The 23534-nt window shown below is 43.4% G+C and overlaps 1 protein-coding gene and 1 long non-coding RNA gene across 4 annotated transcripts; one reads left to right on the forward strand and one right to left on the reverse strand.

Annotated features, from left to right (window-relative positions):
- Positions 1-1206: 1206 nt before the first annotated feature.
- HTATIP2 (HIV-1 Tat interactive protein 2) lies at positions 1207-16457 on the reverse strand. 3 transcript variants are annotated; one of them, XM_025878965.2, is made up of 6 exons: positions 16324-16457; positions 15578-15773; positions 12903-13010; positions 4801-4938; positions 2684-2745; positions 1207-1932 (listed from the first exon to the last, which is right to left on the reverse strand). In XM_025878965.2, the coding sequence occupies exons 2-6, from the start codon at positions 15770-15772 to the stop codon at positions 1707-1709; spliced, it is 729 nt and encodes a 242-aa protein (XP_025734750.1). In that variant the 5' UTR covers position 15773; positions 16324-16457; the 3' UTR covers positions 1207-1706. The 3 variants fall into 3 exon arrangements, with proteins under 3 accessions (XP_025734750.1, XP_025734749.1, XP_025734748.1); XM_025878964.2 differs by having other exon boundaries at positions 15578-15835; positions 16324-16378; XM_025878963.2 differs by lacking the exon at positions 16324-16457 and adding an exon at positions 16110-16314.
- LOC141374741 (uncharacterized) lies at positions 2168-3229 on the forward strand. Its single transcript, XR_012381864.1, has 3 exons — positions 2168-2302; positions 2438-2520; positions 3111-3229. It is a non-coding gene; the product is annotated as an uncharacterized lncRNA (long non-coding RNA).
- Positions 16458-23534: the final 7077 nt, after the last annotated feature.

The raw sequence follows: 23534 nt of genomic DNA on the forward strand, positions 1-23534 counted from the left end.
GGTCCCCTCGCCTCATGCCTCACTCCTTGGAACCCATGCCTGTTATCACCCAAACACAAAGGCTCTTCAGAGTCCAGCCCCAAAGGAACCCTGCCTGGCGGGAGGAATGTTCCATCTCCCTTCTAAAGTCCACATCCTAAGACCCCACCCCTTCCTTTTTTTTTTTTTTAAGATTTTTATTTATTTGACAGAGAGACACAGCGAGAGAGGGAACACAAGCAGGGGGAGTGGGAGAGGGAGAAGCAGGCTTCCCACGGAGCAGGGAGCCCGATGTGGGGCTGGATCTCAGGACCCTGGGATCATGACCTGAGCTGAAGGCAGACGCTTAACAACTGAGCCACCCAGGCGCCTGACCCCACCCCTTCCTAAAATATGTCTCTTTCCGGGGTGACTGACAATGGGAACGTCCAATCCCTTCTACAGATATACACCCCCAATTAAAGGGAATGGCCTTTATCGTCTGGTGTCCACTGAAGCTTGAAATGTACCTGGCATACTGTAGACCCTGTAAAAATGGACCGGATCATTCAAATCACTGTTTCCCTCAGCACAGAGGTTAAGACAGGGTTTCACCATTATCCTTCGTTCCTGGATGGAAATTAACACTGTGTACTCCTCTTGACTTTGACCCTTCCTTCTGTATCTTTCCTTTTCTGTAGTTTTTAAAGTGTGGCACCATGACATACACTTCTAATGGCTATGTGAACATTTTGTGGTTAATCATTACTGGGATCCTAAACCCTATAAAAGAAAACAAATATTTCAGTTTTATTCATCCATAGCATGTCCTCATCCAGTCACTGTTAACTGGAACTTCCTGGAAATACACAGATACCAGAGGCTTTTGCAGAGTCGTTAAAAATAATACAAGCTATGGGTCAGGCTGACTTGGGTTAGAATCCTGGCTTTGCCATAGCCTAGCTTCAGGTCTTCAGCTTTGGGCCCTGAGTTTCCCCATCTAAGATATGGGGATGATAGTAGCACCCACCAGGATTATAAGAATTGTGGAGGGTTACAGGACAGAGAGCATGTGCATAGGTTGGCACTTAGCCAGCACCGGGTAAACACTAGCACTGTTATATCATCCCACTGGCCAAAACGCTGCACATTACCACTGATACTTGGAGATTTTCTAACGATCACCCAGGACTTGTCCATTTATCTTCCTTCCTATATTTAGTTCTCCCAGGAATTATACAAGCTCGGTTATATAATGACTTTTATTATACATTGTAAAGAAGTAGTAAGGCACGATGCCCACTGACACAAATACAGCAGCCGCGGCAGGTAACTCAAAGACACAAATGACAATTTTAGAATAGAATAGAGATCGTCTGCATAATAGATAAGGTTTGTGCTGCTACTCTGGCTGCAGAGAAGCTTTTCAAAGCAGGCCGCCCCACCAGTGGCACCAGAACCACTAGGGGAAGCTTTAAAAAAACCAACAGATTCCTGCCCTCATACCCTGAAGATTCTTCTTCAGACGTTAGAGGTAGAGCCTACGAATCTCTATTTTTGAAAGCTCCCCGGGTGATGTATCCATATGTCTGACCAGGCTCTGAACTGCTGGTGCAGAACACAGTAATTTTTGATTGGATCTGGGCAGCTGAGACTGGTGAAGCACACTGACTTTTTTTGGTCCCTGAAAAGTACCAATGAGGTGGCGGGTGTTGAGCTTTACAGTAGAAAGCATTTCTCCAGCGTGGTCATGGCGTGAGAGAGCTATCGGCTTTCCCCAGGTCATGGATGGCCTTATTATCCAGCAGTTCCTTCTTCTCGCCGCTTGGGCGCACTGCGTTGTTCAGCATGGCCCTAACCACAGTTGTCACTGGCGCAGAGTGCCCACTGGCCCAAGATTCTGGTAAGGAGCCAAAGAATTTCCTAACCAACCATTCCCCTGGGCGAGATTCTTGCCTGTCACACAGTAGAACTCTAAAGAGAAAAAGAAAAGCAGAGGAAGAGATGGTTTATTGTCTTCAGACCACAGAGGGTGCTCTGAACTGTACTGTGCCCAACCCACCAAATTCATGTTGAAGCTCTAATCCCCAGTGTGGTTGTAGTTGATAACAGTGCATTTATGGGGGGTAATTAAGATTAAGTTAGGTCATAAGGGTGGGATCTTGATTGGACAAGACTGGTATCCTTGCAGGAGAGGGAGAGATATCAGATACCTCTCCACGTGCAACAGAGGAAAGACCAAGTCAGGACACAGACAGAAGGCCATCTACAAACCAGGAAAAGAGGCCTCAGCAGACACTAACTCTGATGGCACCTTGACTTTGGACTTCTAGCCTCGAGAATTGTGAGAAAATAAATTTCTGTTGCTTATGCCTCCCGGTCTGTGGTGTTATTCTGTTATGGCAGCCTGAACAGATTAATACAATGGATGGAAGGTTTTATTTGGTGAATGAAGAGGATTTTTTTTTTTTTTTTTAAGGCAGCAAAAGCCACCCAGGAAATTCCAGACTTCTCTGAACCTGGCACCAACAAACGGTCTACCCTTTCCTTCAAAGCCAGAAGGTATGATCTTCGGAGAAGCAATCCACACCTCTAGTCAACTTCTTTCATAGCTTAGATATCTTAGTTGTCAGCCTCTTCAAATGAAAAACTAAAAAAAAAAAGAAAAACTAACTTCTGGGGCATAAGGAACAGTACTGTACTGTTAGGCAGTATGAATACTTACCCAGGCCTAAACACAGAGTAACGATCAAATTGTAATTCTTCAACCCTAGCTTCTACTTCTCCCTGTTAATCAAAACCAAATTTTAGTATTTAATCAAGACCAGTTTACTGTAATGCTGAAGAGGGAATAACTTGGGGTTTTGAAGATAATCTGCTTCTGCGGGTCTCAATAATTGTAAGTATCCTTATCTAGAATTCTAGATTCTGGGAAGTTAAGGAAGAGATCGTTTATCCTGACAGGCAGTAGAGAGCTGATGTCCTGAATGAGAGGATGGCTGCCTAGTCAGTCCAGCCTTTCATGTGACTGATTTTAAAACAGATCCAGAGACTAAGTAACGTGTTAGGAGTTCAACCATCAAAGAATAACCTCCCCTTAGTCTAGAATTAATGTTGCAGGCTGATGAACATCCACCTTTTTTGGTTTTCAGGTAGTTCCAGTGGGTCAGAAGACCCACAGATGCTCTGTATTACCGTCTTCCTAACAAATCCCATCAAATTTCAAGAGACTGAGATTACATCTATATGATGGCTTTAAATTAAATTCGTTAAACCAACCATGAATTTTCATGCCAGTCATCTCCAAGAACAGAAATGCCAGACACAGGGACATCTGAAGGCCTTGTGCATTTTATGGTATGCTCTCCTCTTTCTTGGCCTGTTCATACCATCATTCATTTGGCACCTCACCTGATGCATCACAATCTTGAGCAGCTTTTTAAAAAACTTATTAAAAATTAATGTTTTTTAGTATATTTACAGAGTCATGCCACCTTCCCCACAATCTAAGTTTAGAATTATTTCTTCGCCCGCCCCCCCCCCAGAAACCCTACACCAATTAGCACTCACTTCCATCCCCTCCCCCCAAGCCCTAGCCAACCATTACTCTTTCTGTCTCTACAGATTTACCTATTCTGGATATTTCATATAAACAGAATTCTACAAGTTGTGGCCTTTTGTGACGGGCCTCTCTCTTTTAGCATAATGTTTTCAAGGTTCACCCATGTTATCACATGTATCATGCCTTTTTACAGTCGAATAATATTCTTTTGTATGTATATACCAGATTTTATTCATCCATCAGCTGATGGATATTTCGGTTGTTTCTACTTGGGCTATTATGAATAATGCTGCCATGAACATTTACATACAAGTGTTTATGTGGACAAATCTCTTAGCTTTTACAAAGATATGTTTTGTCTCTATTAGCAGGGTGCATAGAAGAGTTAACATAGCAGGGCTGAGACCCTATTTTAATCTTACAAAGTCCTGCCTGCAAGGTTGACCTTTGGCTTGTGTCCGAGAACTTGGATTTCAGGAGTGTCCCCGTCATTACCTAACCGATAGGGTAGTTTACATTACCTAAACTATTTGTACAAATGATGTGGCTTATGCTGAACACTTGCTTTCCTTCTGGAAGTTTATAATCATTTTCCAGGCTCAGGGTGCCAATGTGATTGACCCCATCAAAACTCTGAACTCTGGCGCTCAGGCAAATTTCTCTCATTTTCTCAACACTCATTGCTGAAGAAATTAAGCATGTGTGCCTCTACTGAGAGAAGACTCTTGGAAGCTTGTACCCATTTCCTCTGGACCTCACTCCATACACTCCTTCCCTTTACTGACTTTGCTTCCTAGCCTTTCATTGTAATAAATCATTGCTGTGAATGTAACTATATACTGCATCTTGTGAGACCTTCTATCAAATTACCAAACTTGGGGCTAGCCTTAGGGAATCCCCAAACAAGCATATTAGAGATACCTTGAGGACAAGAGCCATACCCAATACTAAAATATCATCTACTCTGGAAAAGTTTAAGAATCACTGCCTCCAAGTCTCTTCTAATGCTAAGATTCCATACTGATATTCAAGACCAGAGCTGTCACAACTCATTTCATGATTACTGGATAATCAACACGGGGAAAGACACTGGAAATTATCTTTCAAATCACTCCTGTTTACTAAACATATCCGTGCAAAAAACAGTCCCTGCCACTATAGAAAATGCATAATATAATGCATTTAATGCATTTCTGTATCAGTTAGCATTTTACATTATTTTGTAGTGCCACTTAGCCAGGGTTCTCCAAAGTATATGCAAGATAGAAATGTGCACAAACCTTAACTTGCAGATATAAAAAATTGCTTGACTTATCAGCTCCCTTAGAGGACAGCAAGTTAAAATGTTTGCACCCTCCAGCTTTTGCCAGTTCCGCAGACTTGAGGACATAATCTCGATCAACACGAACAAATCCTTCCTGAGGGGGAAAAGGATGTGAGTTATTTCCAAAAAGCTGTGAGTTCATCTTAAAGATTACTATTCAGGTTGGGTGGCAGGCTAGGAGGCCTGCAGGGGAATGGAGATCTAAATAAAATGCATCCAAGCGTAGGCCCTGGGAAAAGCTCCAAGTGTGATCCTCAGGATAGACAGACCAGCTGCGGCAGCAAGGCCAGTGGAGTAATAAGGACAGTGACATTGAGACACAGACACCAAACCAATCTGCAAGGAACAAAAGGAACAATAAGACCAGGCTAAGAAACACCTTTCTTTGTCTTTTAATAACTTTCTGATTCTCAATTTTCTCTGTGTCAGCTCTAATGGGCAGGGGTCTCAGAGCATGGCTGAGAACTCTCTCCAGGCACTATGAGAACAAAGTCTATTTAATTTCCAATTTTGGGGTATGTTTTACAACATACTTCATATACCAGTAAAGAGTGAATCCTCACATTTTTTTTTACTGACAAGTATATAATCAAGAATGTTTGGGGACCCCCTGGTCTAGACTCAGTCCGATGAGTGCAGTGGTAGGGTCTTTCTTCTTAATTCATATCTCAGCATCGGTGTATTCCCGGCACATGATAGGTAATCTAAAACTATTTGAATGAATGAATAAAAGTCCAATAAAAGCAGAGAAAAGGCAAATCCAATTGGGGGAAAAAAAAACTAAGTGGCAATAAACAGGAGGAGTGGGGAGAATGGTGCAAACAACAGAATGTAAACTCATTGCCTGGGCCTAATGGAAGGACACGTGCCTGTACCCGATAAGGGAATGCCATGAAGCAACAGTTTCTCAGGACTGCCACAAATGGTGGCCATCCTCAAACTCCAGAGCACTGGAGAAGAGTCTAAAGTCTAGTGAGCTTTAGACCTACCACTATATAGTCAGGTTTTCTATAATGACGATTCCAAATCGGAAGATATTACCACCCTAATGATTTTTTTAATTAAAAATTTGCCCTAGGGTACTTAATGATCCTAAATGTTTTATTTCATAAGGAGAGGTGGGTCTTGTACCTCAGGAAACACCACGTCCAACCCCTTCATTAGGGAGATGTGAAAACAAGGGCCAGTGACCTGGTGAACTTGTGGTAAGAAGAGAAAGCGGAGAGTGGAATGCATATTCTTGCCTCTGAGCCATGCTCTCCATTGTACCCATCTTCCTTCTTATCTCACACTGCCTCCAGCTAATGAAAAGGACTCATTCATAACTGGGGTGGCCCCACAGAGATGTCTGTGTGCTGATCCCCATACCCGTGAATACGTTAGGTTATACAGCAAAGGGGAATTCAGGCCGCAGGTGGAATTATGGTTGCTAATCAGCTGACCTCAAAATAAGATTATTCTGTATTCTGCAACTGGGCCCAATGTAATCACAAGAGTCCTTAAAAGTGGAAAAGGGAAGCAGAAGAGGAGGGATGAGCTATGCAGTGTGAGGAGTACTCAGTCTCCTGTTCCTGGCCCTGGACATGGAGGGAGGGCACCATATACCAAGGAATGCAGGCGACCTCTAGAAGCTGGAAAACATTAACAAAGTGGATTTGCCCCCAGAGCCTCCAGAAGCGAACGTGGCCCTGTCGACACCTTGATTTTATCTCAGCGAAATCCACGTTGGATTTACTTAACTTACAGAACTGTAAGATGATACATTTATGTTGTTTGAAGCCACTAGATTCGAGGCAGTATGTTACAGCAGCAGTAGGAAACTAATACAGATTTCAATCTTAAAACAACAGGCCCACACCTTTTCAGATTTGTATGGAAGTCGATTATAAAAGAAAAGTAAACATATTGAAAGGACAGAGCTGTGACTATTCATCACCTGAACCCCCTCTGCAACCAACGTCCAGATCAAGAACTAGAATGTCCCCCTTACCCCCAAAGTCTCTCCTGTCCTCTGTCAGCAGTGACAGTACATCTTAACCACTACCTGCAGGGCAGGTAACATAAATGTCATTCTTCACCCACACATCACCACCACCCCCTTCCGTGTTGTACACTTGCACTTCAAGCTTCACAGGAGACTCGCCTACACACTGATTCCAGCTCACGATGCGGCTCTTTCACACCCGTGTGAAGCAAATCGAGTTTACTGCTCTGCTCCTCCTGAGAGAGGGACGTGAGTCTCCTCAGAGCCATTCTCCGAATTGAGATTTTACGTGTGCAGAAGGAATCCCCAAACTTTGATTTTGAGCCCAGCTCTGTTACTCACAATGAAATCACAGCACTGACTAGTGAAATAAAAACCATTGCTGCTGCTGTTTAGCACTATTTCTTGGAAGCGTTATCATCGTTGTCTCTGTTAAAATGCTTTTTTTCTTTCATCAGCTTCTTTAAAAATAAAGGAAAGATTCAGCCAATCACAAGTCCCTGGACCGACGCTGTCTCTCTCGCTTAATCCAGAGCCAGTAAAGGGATAATTTGATTAAACTGAGACCCTAATTTATTTGGCTTTAGTTCTGGATCAACCTCTCCTTAATAGAGTCCTGCCATCTCCAATTGTTTGATGAAAATTAAAGTGACGTAAGTGCCATGGGACTTTTTCAATCTGATTAGTCAGCTAAAGCACATCAATACCACCCTAGCCATCAGACTCTGGCGTCCTTCCTTTCACGGGCCTGGCTAACAACTGACAACGGCCCTGTGAAGGACGAGCACCCACGCTGCTGCAGAAACCCCCACACTTAGCCCGTCACCCCCATTCAATGGGCCCTGTTGACAAGGTGCCCGGACCTTTCTCCACTGCTGTTCTCTGGACAAAGCTAAATATTGTTTTATTAGCAATCAATGGCTGTTAATCCAAAATGATTTCACAAATCCTCCGAGCCCCCAAGCTGATTATAAATCTGCACTTTTCCAAGCCCACAATTTTTGAATTTCACTTCCCCCACCCTGATGCGTGGCCTTTTAGCTGGTGAATGAAACTCAAAAGCAAAGGGGTCAACAGCTTTCAAGGACTTAGGAACCAAACTTAAGCGTGGATCCTGGTGACAGACTTGGAGATAGCAACACACACTAATTTTCTCTGCAGTGAGGAAGATTCCATTTAGAGATAGAAGGAAGCTATCTTTAAAATCTTATTAACATCCTTTCTTGTTCTCTAACGGTGCAAATAAAAAAAAAAAAAACAATAGAAGAAACAAGCTACTTCATATCCCAGAAACACAGTTTTCATGTGTTTTCCCAGAAAAACCATATTTAGTTTCCCTAACCATATGGCAGGAGAAAAGACATCTCTTCTGAGAGCATTAAGTCCATTCTGTTACAGTGTCTTTATGATTCTACAGTCAGTGTGTCTTACTTTAAGCTAGGAATCAGAGTTCCTTCTAGAAAAAGGAATTGATTAAATAAGTTCCCACTATAAATTTCCTTTCCCAGCACCCACTCAAAAGAATAAGCACAATGTAATATGACCCAGCAGAGCTACCTTCACAGGCTCCACAATCAAGGGAGACAAATTCTCCAATTACTCTTTAAATCTTATTAAAATCCAAAGCTACTAAGTATTTCTTCTAATCTTTACACAGTCCTGAAAACTAGGAACACGTTGGCTTGAGAACAACTTCTCCTAACAAGGTATTTCAGCAGTGACGGGCACGACCAGAGAGCATGCCACAATGACTCAACATCCGGGGCACCCTTCTCCAAGGAGGGAAGATCTGTCATTCTGTAAAGGGGCGCACTTAGCCATATTCCTGCTTCAATTCTTTCTTCTTTATTCCCATTTCAAGCCAGCCCTATAAATTATAGACTAGAAGACAGAGATGCTGACAAACAACAAATGGTATAATCTGAGACCCCATTTGTTTGTATTTCTGGAAGGCATCTCTATATTTGATGTACAGCGGTAGAACCAAGATCTTGGTTAGAGAAAAAGCTCTGGATAGAAAAAGAAAACCAAACATACCTGAGATTCCTGAGTCCATCTCTACGTCCTCACAAAATGTTTCCATTTGGGGCATTCTTTTCTCTGGGTGATGGAAGTCAAAGAATTCTGCAGGCTAACGGGGTCAGTGGTCACCTCCTTCTCAGTACCGATGAGGAGGCACTGGCCCAGGGGAGTGACCCAGCACACCCAAGGCCCCATGGCTATTTGGTATCCAAACAGAGAGCCTCAAGTCACTGGGGGCCCTATGACTTCACAAGCCCCTTCTACATCAGATCAAACAGTACACATTACAGCAGGAGGCAGCCAGCTGTTCCCGTAAAGGATGCGATAGCAAACACTTCCAGATTTGCAGGCTTCTGTTACAGTGACACAGCTCGGCCATCACGGTACCAGAGCAGCCACAAATAATATATAAAGTAATGAGAGCAGCTGTGTTCTAATAAAACTTTATTTATGGATACTGAAATTTGAATTTCTTATATTTTCACATGTCATGACATATTATTCCCCTTTTGACATTTTTTAGCCATTTAAAAATATAAAAACATTCTTAGCTCGATGGGCTACACAAAAACAGGTAGGCTGTATGTGGCCCACAGCCTGTGGTCCGCAAGCCCCTGGATTAGAAGAATGTTTCATTCTGATTCGAATCAGAAGCCAGGAGACTCTAATGATGCCTCATAAATGTTACAACGGCGGCTTTAATTGCATTACCAGCATTGTCCATTCAACAGAATCCAAGAACCTGGACCGTGAGGAAGCCAATGCAGAGGCGAAACCACATTACACCACCTCAAACTCACGAATCACATCCTTCTCTGAAGACAAATAAGGGGAAAGTGCTATTCTCAGTGACATCTGTGAGTTTCTGCTCCACACCCCAGGCCAAAGTAGATCTGGTTTTCAAAGGGTATTACAACCTTCACTAGCACACAAGTTACTTCTTAAAGCCAGGTGAAGGCCATATGGGACTCCAGTACCTAGAAAAGCAGCAGGAGAGGAAGACTAACACATCCTAATGCTTTGTGAAAGCAGGTCCAACAAGAGGAGGGTTGGCTGTGTCTGAATTTCCCAAGGAGCTTGCTAAAAATAGCTGCCAAGCTTCCACCAGCCTTAGAGATTCTGACCCAGTAGATCTGGACTGGGGCCAAGTAAGGAAGCCACTGCACTTTTGGACAACTGGGGCCTGTGAGTGTGAAAAAGATCAGCATCTAACACGACTAAATGAAATGGTTTTCCAAACAGCTGAAAAAGCTAACAGACCTATCCCGACACCAGTTTCAGGGGAAATCTGAATAGCCTGAATTTTATGGGTTGTAATGTTTTCCCCAACACTCCTATGTTGAAGTCGTGACCTCCAGTACCTCAGAATGTGACCTAATTTGGAAACGGGGTCACTGCTGATGTTAAGGTGAGGTCATACTGAGAGTGGTGGTTCTTAATCTACCTGGACTAGTGCTGTTATAAAAAGGAGATATTTGGACATAGCCACACGCCCTCAGGAAAAACACCGAATGAAGAGACATGGAGAGAAGGCGGTCATCTAGGAGTCAGGGAGAGAAGCCTGGAAGTTCCTTCCGTCATAGCCCTCAGGGGAACCAAATCTGCCAACACCTTGATCTCAGACTTCCAGCTGCCAGAGCTGTGAGACACTAGACTTCTGTTGTTTAAGCCACCCTGGGTATGGTGCTTTGTGTAAGAGCCTCAGCAAATTCACACACTGAAGATCATAGGGAAATAAGATGGCTACCCCAAGGGTGTCAATAATGAGACAGAAACCCTGAATTTCTTGAAGCTTTTCTACTGGAAAGTCCTACCGCTGAGGAAAACTGTGGGCTATTCCGGTTACAAAACAGCTACAGAATGACACCAGGCTTGCACTAGCTTCTCAGTATCTACCTGATGAGCTCTTTGTGAGCTCTTTGTCAGGGCTGCTGACCCAGAATACCAGGTAGGGTGAGCTTGGAAATGCACAATCCCCCATCAAACAACTATTATTACCTAACCACCTGTGAACCGTCACCTCTTAAATTGCCTGAAGTTATCCCAACCTCCAAACTTTATATTGCATCCAATCAAAATTAGTATCAAATCTTTTTTAAAAAAGACATTCTAGAGGAAATGTCAGCTTACTTTCTGTCACTATCCTCTTAAACCATTTCACCTCCAACTCATTTCTGAGGTTATATTTGGCTTACTGGTTTTTTTTCTCTTGCTTACCATGAATACTTTTATCTTTTCAAACTGATTTTGGAGAACAAAAGGTATTGAGTAGCCTGACGGGTGGGGAACCAACTTAACCTAAAAAAAATATTCGGATAGTGAAGACATACAATTCCTCTGATTAAAATTGCTTTACAAAATTTGAATGCAACAAAGCAATTTCGACTTTTTCTTGCAGCACCCTATAATGAGATTTGCCTTATGTGATGAAAATCAACTGCTCTATGCCTAATGCAGTCATTTTTATTTTGCTGAGTAACCACCAAAATCAGCTTGGCACCTGAGACAGTTCAACCTGCAGTGTACTAGAACAAAAGTTTTTCAATGCTTTTTAGAGGGCACATTGCTTGTGACTGTTGCTGGGACAGAAATGACTGTACCAGCTGCTGAGCAGGATAATGACCTTTTCTAGGAGACACAATGTGCCAATTCCTGGGCGAGTCAAATTTCTCTATAATCCATACTTCCCAGCACAGAGCTCAAAACCCAGCTGGGTTCCAAAGTGGACATGACAGAACTGCAGAAGATTTGGAAATACATCCCTACCAAAAGCATAAATAGAATTATTCTTTGGATCACCAACAGGGCCAGAGAAAAACATTTGAGCTGAACTCCTTAGTTGGTATAAACCAATAGTTCTTAACCATGTGCCCTCCTAATGATTCTGATACATGGGCCTGTTTATAAATCTATGATAAGGCCCCATGGTAGCATCCTGATACTACTACCATAATAGCATAATACCTTAGTAGACACATTTAGGGGCAACTGGGTGGCTCAGCTGGTTAAGCGTCCAACTCTTGATTTTGGCTCAGGTCATGATCTCAGGGTTGTGAGATCGAGCCCCACTTCGCGCTCCACAGTAGTCGTGGAGCCTGCTTGAGATTCTTTCTATTCCTCTGCCCCTCCCTTCTCCCTCCCCCCAACTTCCATTCTTGCACACTCTCTCTAAAAATAATAATAAATAAATGAACACATTTAGCTCCAACAATCCTCTGCAAGAGGAATAAACTATAGTCAAGGTATAAATTAAGAGGTATTAACACTTGCTGAGGCTCTACATAGTAAGCAATGACTTTTAACTAGATAGTAACCTAGGACTTCTGGACAGAGGCTGATGTGATTTAGAATACCATTAAAAAGAAGATAAAACATGGATTAGAACAGTCTGCGTCAGTCAGGGCTGAATCACCACTGGGGTTGAATCACCACTGAAGGCTGAGTCATCACTAAAGGCTAGCTGAATTGTGCCTCTGTTCTGATGTTCTATATCATAAGTTTAAAACTTGGCATGAAAACATCGGTGGGAAGCCTGCTTCTCCCTCTCCCACTCCCCATGCTTGTGTTCCCTCTCTTGCTGTCTCTCTGTGTCAAATAAATAAAATCTTTAAAAAAATAAAATAAAAAATAAAACTTGGCATGAAAACAGGTTGAAGCAAATCATATATGTGAGAGAGAATGCTTTAAGTTTAAAACATTTATAAGAAAAAAAAAGCTTATTGCTAACAGCATGAGCCATTTACTTTTACTCAGACATAATGGTCTGCCTTAGTCAGGGGACGGAGTGATAGCAATTATTTGCAAGAGGCAAGACCTTGTAAATATTTATGATGTCTCCAGCACGAAGGACTGAACTCAAGGATTACTTTGAAGGAAAGATGAATTTATCAGTACTATTCAAAGTATAGCAAAGGCTATGGCAGCATATGAAATCATAAATGATAAGAGCTTATTACATGTAAGCACTACGGATGTAAGGAAAAAGAGTAAGCAAGAAAGGAATAGTTGACATTACCAGACAGCAAAGGGAAAGGGGTCTATGTCTTCCTTACCGCTCCCGCTTTTTTTCTGGTGGTACCCAGGCAACAAAATCCAACATCATGACCTTGAAAGGCAGAAGCGTAGTCATCCAACTTTTCAAAGTCCACCACTTCTTGGTTCTAGACAACAAGGACACAGCTGTATATAACTTGATGTTATTAAAAGAGAGAGAGAAAAATACCCCTCTAGATTTAAAGAATAAATTAGAGAACATAAGTGAAGAGTCTGCCCACTTATTATCAGATTTTGCAAGCTCTTTGCTCTGGCATCTCTTCTGCCAATCTCCTTCTATCTTTTCCATGTTAGTCTATTTAGTAGGGCAGATTCCTAGGGCATGGGAATCACGATTTAGTAGGACAGATTCTTAGGGCATGGGAATCACAATTCCACATAGTGTGCTTATTTTACTTAGTAAGAAACTTCTGATAGAGCTAGAGCAGCACTGTGCAGAGTGGCAGAAAACTGGGGCATTAGATATGAAGCATGGATACACTTAATAATTTACACAATATAAATAAGGTACTGGGTAGCTTTTAAGACCTATGATCAAGTGACTGTTACAGATGCTATTTACCAAATTGATACTTTGCTGGGAGACAAACCAAGTTTAATAAGATAAATAGAAAGTAAATTAAGGAAAATGCGTAATCATATTATAAAAATTTTTTGCAAGCTCATTTTTCCCCCCACTAAAGAGCAATTAATCTGAATTCAAAATCAACAATGCACTTATATGTCCACAGTACACGTAACTGGACTGTAAGTGATTCAGATCTCTAAAGTCAGGTTCAATTATAATTTTCTCTCTGGAAAAATAAAAGACCTGTTTGTACTACCAGGAGGGATACTAATGAAGTCCAATGTCAGGGCAAGGAATGGTGTTTGGAATCTCAAAGATCTCGGTTTAACTCTTGAGCCTGCTACTTACTAAGCATGTAATTTTGGCCAAGTTATTTGGCCGAGTCATATGCCTCAGTTTTTCCAGCAATAAAATGGGAATGATAATCCTTCCTTCAGTCCAATTCATGAACCACCTGTGTTAGAATCAGCCAGTGAGTGCTCGATAAAAAAGGCATATTCCTAGGTGTTGCACCAATACTTCTGAAGCAGAAAATGCACTTTTAATAAGCACCCTCTGTAATTCTCGTGCTCACTCATATTTAAGAACCTCCTGTAGGGGCACCTGGGTGGCTCATTCGTTAAGCGTCTGCCTTTGGCTCGGGTCATGATCCTGGGGTCCTGGGATCAAGCCCTGCGTCGGGCTCCCTGCTCAGTGGGAAGCCTGCTTCTCCCTCTCCCACTCCCCCTGCTTGTGTTCCCTCTCTTGCTGTCTCTTGTCTCTGTCAAAAAATAAATAAAATCTTAAAAAAAAAAAAGAACCTCCATGTAGGGATGCTTAGGTGGCTCAGTCAGTTAAGGGTCTGTCTGTTGGTTATGGCTGAGGTCAGGATCTTAGGATTGTGAGATCAAGCCCAGTCCAGTAGGGAGTCCGCTTCTCCCTCTCTTGCTGTCCCTCCTCCTGTTTATGCACTCTCTCTCTCTAAAATAAATAAATCTTACAAAAAAAAAGAACCTCCACGTAACCTCGTAAGTTTGTTGTGAAACTTAAAAAAGATAGATTGAGAAGTTCCCATCATCCAGGAGTTCAAATAAAATGTAGTTTTCCTTCCTTACCATCAGCTCTTTCAAAAGGATTTTTCTGGCACTGTGAGTATGCTAAAGAAAAGTATATTCCCGTTAAGTGCATAACCAAAAGACGTGCCACCAAAACTCGATTATCAAAGCACAGAACTCAATTTCAGTTTCTAATTACTGGAGGTATTTGACACACTCCATGAAGCCAGACTGTGAAGACCACATATTAACTAAGTCTGAGCAAAGATGTCCATTTTAAACAGTAAAGTCCTGATGGACATAAGATAGACATAAAATGACCTGACCATGGACCTACAGGGATTAAGAACATTTATTTGTGAGACCACTTGGTATTTGGAATGGTCCACCTGTGAAGCCTGTGGGACCAATGTCTATAGCTGTGGGGTCTCAGGATTACATTATAGTTTAATTTACTGCATTTCACAACTCCCTTTACATGGGGAAAGGAATCTCCACAAAGCTCAGACTACAAATATTTAGGGGAGGTCTGGCATGTCATTTGGTTTACCATGAAAGTGTGACAATGAAGAGAATATTCCACTTACAAGGCTGCAGCCCTGGGAAGTTAGGCAGGGAAATTCTTGTAGGTGAATAATCTCACCTTTATTGCCAGAGACCTTGCCTGCAATTCACTGACATTAATATTGGGTGGACAGGTAAATAAAACAAGCAAAGTGGTTGAGAAAATGGCCCCAGGTTACCAGACTGTCTCTAGAACCCAGCTTGAATGGCCCTGAAAACTTGCTCTTCTCTGTCTTCCAAGCCCTCATTACAAGCCAGGCCGGCCTTATAGGGGTCTAGATTGTGAGAAGGGCTTTGCCCAAGGTCATACAGTGAGTGAGGAGGCCAACCTGGGCCTATAACCAGGACTCCAGCTTCCAGGAGGGCCTCTCACAGACCATTCTCGGCCACATTGTGATCACCTCTCCTTCACCACCGGCCGGGCAATGTTCAGCCTTTAGGCATGAATATATGTTCACCCCGAAGAATCACTGCAATTACATTTTTGAGTCCCAGCTCAAATACCCACCACATTTTTATAAGCATCCGCATCGAAGGTGAGCTTTCTCCGGCCAATGAGTGTGACTTTGGAAAACAGGCTCTGTTCCAAGATTTCTTTTAAGAGCACTCTGCCGGTTTCCCCGCTGGCGCCCAGAATAAAGACAGATTTATTCTGCATCCTGAAGTCTTCCCGAAGCTTCGGCAGCGCCTCAGTCTCGGCCATGCTGCAGAAATAACATCGATAGCGGCTGGTCTTGGGATGTTTAAGGAATGGCCCTTGCTTATCCTGGGGAACAATGGTGGTTTATTTGCTTGGAAAAGGTATTGTTATTCTCCGCAGTCTGGGCCCCGGGGAAAGTGCTGAATCTCCTGCAGGGCGTGACACCCTGGCCATCCACCGCACCTGAGCCAATCTACACCTCCAAAGGGGCCCTAACAGGAGAAAGGTGCCATGGCACCCAGAGGCCTCGTTCCCCGACGGTACTCCCGGTTTCAACTCCTCCTTTCTCCGCCCACTGGGGTGCGAGGGCCCAGCTTGGCACCCTGCGCGGAGGGGTTACCTGGAGCCAGCCCCCGATCCCGCGTCCTCACACCGCAGCAGGAGCAGGGCGGCGACCAGTGCCGCCGCCGCAGCCGCCACGGCCGCGCTCAGCGCCGCGGGCCCGGCTGTCCCGGCATCACCCGTTCCCGGCGGTTCCCCGTCCCCTCGCCCCATTTGGCTGGTGCCCCTCCCAGGTGCGCCCGGGGGTCTCAGGCGGCTGAGCCCGCGCCTACCCGATTGTGTCTTCCGGTGACTTTGCTGCGCTACTGCCTCGCCCCGCCCAGTGGGGGCGGGGCCTGGGGGAGGGCGGAGGGGGTGGGCGCGGACGGGTGTCTGCGCGCTGGGCCTGGCCGGCCGCGAACACGTGCGCGGCGCCAGGCGGTGTCGCAAGCTTCCGCGCTTCGTGTCACCACCCAGGCTAAGCTCGCCCTTACGCATGGCCTCAGCCAATAGACCGGACCTTCGCTGGTCTCTTTCTAAAACGTGTCCTTTCAGTTGTGTATTGGACAGCTCTGTCTGAAGTTCACTACGTCAAAACCTTAAACTTTCCCACCCAGCCACCCCAAACAGAAATGAAACAAACCTCCACCTTGCCTCTCTTGGGTCTCACTGTGCCTATGCATTCTCACACTCCTCACCCCTCCCTCCTGTCTCAATTTGGAGACAGAAATTTGGGCTGTCCCTTTTGACTCCTTTTTCCTGGCTTTTTCATAGCCCATTTTATTTCCATTTTTTTTTAAAGATTTTATTTATTTATTTGTCAGAGAGAGACACAGCGAGAAAGGGAGCACAAGCAGGGGGAGTGGGAGAGGGAGAAGGAGGCTTCCTGCCTAGCAGGGAGCCCGATGTGGGGCTCAGTCCCAGGACCGTGGGACCATGACCCGAGCTGAAGGCAGACTCTTAACGACTGAGCCACCCAGGCGCCCCTCCATAGCCCATTTTAATCACCAAGCCCTGTCCCATCTGCCTTTCAGATATTTTTCTTGTGTAAGTCTCGCTCTCACCATAGCTCACCAGCGTAACTGGTTTCCCTGCCCAGGTCCCAGATGGTGAGCCAGGGTGATCTTCCACATCTGATCCTGTGGTTCCCTCTCCCAAGCCAGATCAGTGGTGTTTAGAACATAACAATCTACACTGGACACGCCCTGGATCTTGAAAGTCCTGGACAGGGAGTTAGAATCACAAGTGGGAATCTAAACTACAGAGATTGTGTTATAAACGTTGGTTATTTGGGGCCGCCCAGCATTCAAACTCTATCCCTATTTTGGGGAATTCCAAAGTAAGTGGGAGTCAGGACACTGCCATATAGGTTTTTCGCTTTGGGGAGCAATAAATAGATGCAGTGAAAGCTTGAGATAGGGTTTGGTTGGGTGGGGCAAAGGCATAGGGTAAGGGCATCCTCTGATTTGTCAGCCAACTAATGGTATGATCGTTTCTGTGTTTTGCCTCCTCAATTCCTGCCTGTTTTCAGAGCCTGTTCTTTATAGTTTCTGTTCTTCTTCCAAAAATTTTGTTTCTGCTTAAATGCCCAGAGCTACTTTCTCTTGCTTGCAGTTAAAAACCTTGAATGATACAGAGCAGAGTGATTCGTTCCCCAGTGGCCTGTCATGGTGCTTAGACCTTTCTCTTTGAGTCCCTACAGCTTTTCTACTAAAATGCAACTTAAAATCTTGTCAGCTAGCGCTGTCTCAAGAATTCATTCATCATATCTGTTGCAGAGATTATTAACTTCCCTCTAGTGTCCATTCTTCCCTTCTTCCTTTTTCTTAGTTGTGGCATAATTGCTATACAATAAAATGCACTGGTCCTAACAGTTCAGTTCTACGATTTTAGACAATTGTGTATACACCTAGGTAACCCACCAAAAGAAGATATAGAACATTTCTGTCATCCTGGAATCATACCTTCATTCCTCTTTCTAGGCAATCCCTCCCCATCCCAGAAGCAACCATTTTCTTTTTTTTTTTTTTTTAAAGATTTTATTTATTTCACAGAGAGACACAGTGAGAGAGGGAACACAAGCAGGGGGAGTGGGAGAGGGAGAAGCAGGCTTCCCGCGGAGCAGGGAGACTGATGCGGGGCTCGATCCCAGGACCCTGGGACCATGACCTGAGCCGAAGGCAGACGCTTAACGACTGAGCCACCCAGGCGCCCCCAGAAGCAACCATTTTCTGATCTCTATTAATACAGACTAGTTTTGTCTGTTACAGAACTTCATTAAATAAAATCACACAGCATATACTCTTTGGTACCTCAAGTTTTTCTGCTCAACATAATGCTTTTATGACTCATCCTTATTGTTTGTAGGGCTACATTATGACCTTCACAAGCCCTAATGACCTCATGGGGCCTTTCTTAATAAAAAATAGTTAAAAATTTTTATCTTATAACTGTGTTGCTATAAAAACAAATATGTCCATATTAATTAACATTAATAAAATGTTTTCTTCAGCCTAAAAGTTCATTTTTCCTCCTGATTTTAAAGAAATTAGAACATTCTCATGGGCCTGGGCACTGTGCCTGCTGTGCCAGATGGGTAAACCAGCCCTGGATGTTTCATGTATCAGTACTTTGTTTCTCTGTATTGCCGAGTGGCATTCCATTGTATGAATATCCCACAACATGTTGCATCATTTTCCTGTTGATGGACACTTGGTTTGTTTCCTGGTTTTGGCTATTATGAATAAGGCTCCTATGAACATTCTTGTACCAGTATTTCTGTGGACATACGTTTTCATTATTCTTAGGTAAATACCTACGAGAGGAATGACCAAAGAGTTCACTCAGGTAAACATACCATTTTATTCTCCTACCCACTTGGTATCATCAATCTTTTTAATTTTAGTCATTTAGTGAATGTTAAATGATTAAATGGCTCCTCGTCTTTCTTTTAGCAAGAGAGTCCCAAGTTATATCTGACCACATGACTGTCCATTTAGAGTCTATATTTCCCAGTATCACTTGCAAGTCAATGTGACTATGTGACAATGTTTTAGGCAATGAGCTACAAACAGAGATTATATGTACCTGTTTGAATGACATTTTATTTATTTTTGCATTTTTAAAAATATTTATTTATATATTTGAGAGAGAGAGAGCATGAGCGGGGGGGGGGGGTAGGCCAGAAGAGGGAGAGAAAGAAACTTCAAGCAGACTCCCCGCTGAACACGGAGCCAGTTCCAGGGCTCGAGCCCATGACCCAAGATCATGACCTGAGCCAAAATCAAGAGTCGGAGGCCTAACTGATTGAGCTACCCAGGCGCCCCTTGAATCACATTTTAATAAGAAAGTTACCTGCTTTCCCTTCACTTTCCCTTTCCTGCTATCATTAGGCCAGAACGTGAATGTGGTACATTCTGAGCCAGTGAGCCAGCTAGTGAGCCAGCTCTGACTATGGGAAGAAAAATACCCTAGAAGATAGCAGAGCAAGAAGTTAGAACCTGAGTCCCTGGATGACTTCCTAAAACAGAGACACTCACTCACCCTGGACTGCCTGCCCTCCTGTGGGCAGTGAGAGAGAAGTAAACTTCTATCATGTTGGAGCCACCTTAATTTTGTTTCCGCAGGTTAGCCAGCAGTTGCCTAAAATCCTTTGAGTCAATCTTGCCAGTGGGTACTTACTGATTTTTTTAATGTGAGGTAAATGCTGTACTAGGCACTATAGATCTTTCCAAGATGAGTCAGATACCAGATATATTTACTCTCACCTGAAAAGGCAAGTTATGAATAGTTGAGGAGCTAAATAAAAGTACACGGTAACATTATCAAGCATCCCCAAAACCTTCATAGGGTTTTGCACATGCTAAATGCCAAGTGAGTATAGAGACAAGAGATGGAAACTCAGAAAAAGACAAGGCCATGACTTTTTTTCTTTGACAGCTGGCAAGCTTCAAGGCCCTGAGATGATGTGACATGTCCTAGGCCACAAAAGTTCATGGCAAATTGGAAGAGAAAAGCATAAGGGAAGGAGGGAAAAGGAACACAGAAAGATCCTGGGCGAGAAGACCTACCTGCCAAGTTCAGGTTTGACATCACCTTTACTGAAATGAAGTTTGTTCATTTATCTTGGCCTCCATTTTGTTATCTGTAAAAAGAGAACTGTTTTATTATGTTCATTTTGCTTGAAGGAGCAGAGACTCACCCATGCTTACTTGAGTAAAGATGGCGAATATTATGAGAATACACATATTGTGTAAGGGAGACAGAATCTCAGAGAAACCTGAAAATATTATCTGCTGTAGGATTGGGCCTCATGGAAACAGAACTGGAAGGTGATTCTGTGTTAAGGTCAAATGGAGATTCTTTAGGATCGGGGATCCGTGCATCTTCACTTTTCAGCTATATTTTTAGTTATACCTAATTAAGACTCTTCCTGTCTGAAGCAACTGAAATATCAACTCAAAATGCTTGGAGCAAAAAAGAAAATATGCTGGCTCATGCAAATGAAAAATTAGTGTGTGTGACAGCCTTGGGCATAACCTAGAGTCAGGTCTCAGCCAACAGGGCCAGGACTCAGTCCCTTTGGCTCCCTTGACTCTAGTCTCCTTCATGTGATCTTCTCTCAGACCCCACAAGATAACCTGAAGTCTGTGAGCGGCTCCAGCCCTTCACCCTCTGTTTTAGCCAGGGTCCAAGATAGGAAAGATAATGGCACTCCAGGTGGGTAATCTAGGGTAAGTGTACTAAATGGATGGCATTTAAAAGATCAAAGGTGGGAGATTGATGAGTTACCAAAACTTCTATTGGAATAGCATGTCTGCTTTCCAGTAAAGAGAAAGCAACACGAGGGAAAGCACATTAGAGATCTGAGGGTCCCATACAGAAGACCATGAAGGGGCACCAGCCTGGAGCAGAGGGTTTATCTGAGACATCGGGCTGGATGAGTGGGGAAGCCACCGATGTCTCGAGCCCTAAATGTCAAGAAGTGAAGAGACAGTATACTAGTGTTTTAGGGCCTCCATGACAAATGACCACAAAATGGGCAGCTTCAACAGAAATTTATTCTCCCTCAAATCTGGAGGCCAGAAGTCTGCAGTCGAGGTGGTGGCAGGGCCACGTTCCCACTGGAAGATGTAGGGGAGAACGGTTCCTTGCTTGCTCCAGTTGCTGGTGGCTCCAGGCATTCCATGGCCATGGCTACAGTATTCTCACTCTGCCTCTGTCTGTACATGGCCTTCTCCTCTGTGTGTCTGTGTCTTCTCTGTCTTACAAGGACAGTCATTGGACTGCCCAGGTAATCCAAGATGATCTCATTTGGAGATCTTTAACTTAATTACATCTGTCAAGATCCTTTTTCCAAACAAGGTGACATTCACAAGGGCCAGGATGTGGACATATCTTTTGGTGGGGGGCACCATTCAACCCGCTACAGATGGCAAACGGGACAAATGTTAGTCAAATTTAAGCAAAAGAGTTGCTCGATGAGCTCTACATTTAGTGGATGAAGATGAAACTAGCAGGGGTGTGCAGAGAAGGGATAAAGACAGAAGAGGGTTTGTGGTTGAAGCCCTCGCCAGAGTAACCCATGGGATGAAGGTGTGGACCCGAGAATCACTGAAGGAAAGAGGAGGAAGTAATGCATATGAGAGACTTTCTAAAATAACGATCGTCCTTGGTTATTTAAAGTTCTGTGCAATATAGAAAGAGCATAGGATTTCAGGTTATAAGCCCCAGCTTATACACTGACTAGCTGTACATTTGGTCAAGTCTTTAGTTGTAGTCTCCTCATCTATAAATGGTGGGGGGGGGGGATAACAGCAAAACCAGCTTACTGCACAGATTGATGGCAAAGTTCCAATTAGACAGGACACGGGAAGGCAGTAGAGGCTAATTACCTGAATATGCCATGGCATTAGTGCACCTGGTTTAAAGTCCCAACTCTGCCACCAGCTAGCTAAGTGACTTTCAGCAAGTTCCTTAGATTTTCTATTCCTTGGTTTTCCCATCTGTAAAGTGTGAATGATAATAATTACCTAACTCATGGAGGTTTTGTTAGGGGGTTAAATGAGATGATGCAAATAAAGCACTTAGTATCTAGCATAAAACAGGCACTGAATACATGTCTTATTACAGGGAAGAACTTTGTAAACTTTGTTTAAAAAAAAAATCTAAGTACTGTGACAGAATCTAGGAACAGGAGCGGAAGGAAAGTCAAACTGATAAAGGAGATCACGGCCTAGGGGAACTAGGGAAGCCCAGGTCACATAATATTTTACAATTCCTGACACAGGCACTGGTTGCAGTAGCGTTCAGAGAGAGAAAACAAAAGTGTGATCTGTAAGGGTGTGTGTGTACTATGTAGAAAACAGATCCAATTTCAGTTTCACGCCTTTCCAGTCCTGCCCGCCTCGGCACCCTTGATTAGTTTCCGCCACAAAGCACCAGGGGGCGCCAAAGAAGGCGGAAACTTGTGTTTTCCTGGAACCCCCAGGATAGAAAAATCTTTGGTCTTCACGTAGTGTAAGGATGCTATCAGTTCTTTTGATTTTTTTTTAAATGAAATGACTATATGCATAAGTTTACTGGCTAATACTTTTGGGCGAGGTGGGTAGTTCACAAATGGAAAAACAAATAATTAAGCATTGTTGGAGAATGCAGAAGTAAAGGAGATTTTTCTAGGGATGAATGAATTCATTTGGCAAACATCTATTAGCTGCTTTGTAGGTGTCTGCTGGTCAGATGCCGTCGGTGCCACGAAAAGTGAACACACGATTTTCCGCTGAATTCCTTAGTAACTCACAAGTCAAAATTTTTGTAATGGTCTTTGGAACTCTCTTTATCTTCCTCATCTATTCACCATTAAACTCTTCAGAGGAAGTCTGTGGAGGGGTAAGCACAAAGGCCTTGGAGTAAGACAGCTGGGTTTGATTCCCAGTTCTGCCACTTTCTAGCTATTAAGCTCCCTGTGCCCTACTTCCCTTATTTGTAAACTGGGGTGGTTACAGTACCTACCTCTTTGGGTGTTGTGAGGATTCACTGAGATAATTCATGCAAAGTGTTTGGACCCATTCAGATTTAAGAGCTCAGTGTCTATTCATTCTTATTCAGATACTACCCATCCTTGGGAGTCCAGCAGAAATCATAGACGGAGATATAATTATGCAGGCCAATAAATTCTCTTTTGGTTCAATCACTTGCAACCAAAAGCATCCTGACTGATACAGCGGCTATATTTATTAATTCTTAAATGTGTGTCAGTTACTGTGCAAAGTACTTTCCATGTCTTTTCTGTCTTATCTTTTAATCCTCATAATAGCTCTATGAGGTAGAGATGACACAGGTACTGATAGGATTTTCATTCTACAGATGAGGAAACAGTAAAAACCATTAAGTAGCCCATCGAAGTCACACAGCTAATAAATGGAAGCATCAAGATCTAAAAACATTTCTACTCCTACTCTTACTATAAAACTGATATTCCCCAGAAATGACAAAAATATGCGCT

This window comes from Callorhinus ursinus, unplaced genomic scaffold (genome assembly GCF_003265705.2).
Source record: "Callorhinus ursinus isolate GAN/ISIS: 27379988/994484 unplaced genomic scaffold, GSC_fseal_2.0 scaffold21, whole genome shotgun sequence".
Taxonomy (NCBI): domain Eukaryota; kingdom Metazoa; phylum Chordata; class Mammalia; order Carnivora; family Otariidae; genus Callorhinus; species Callorhinus ursinus.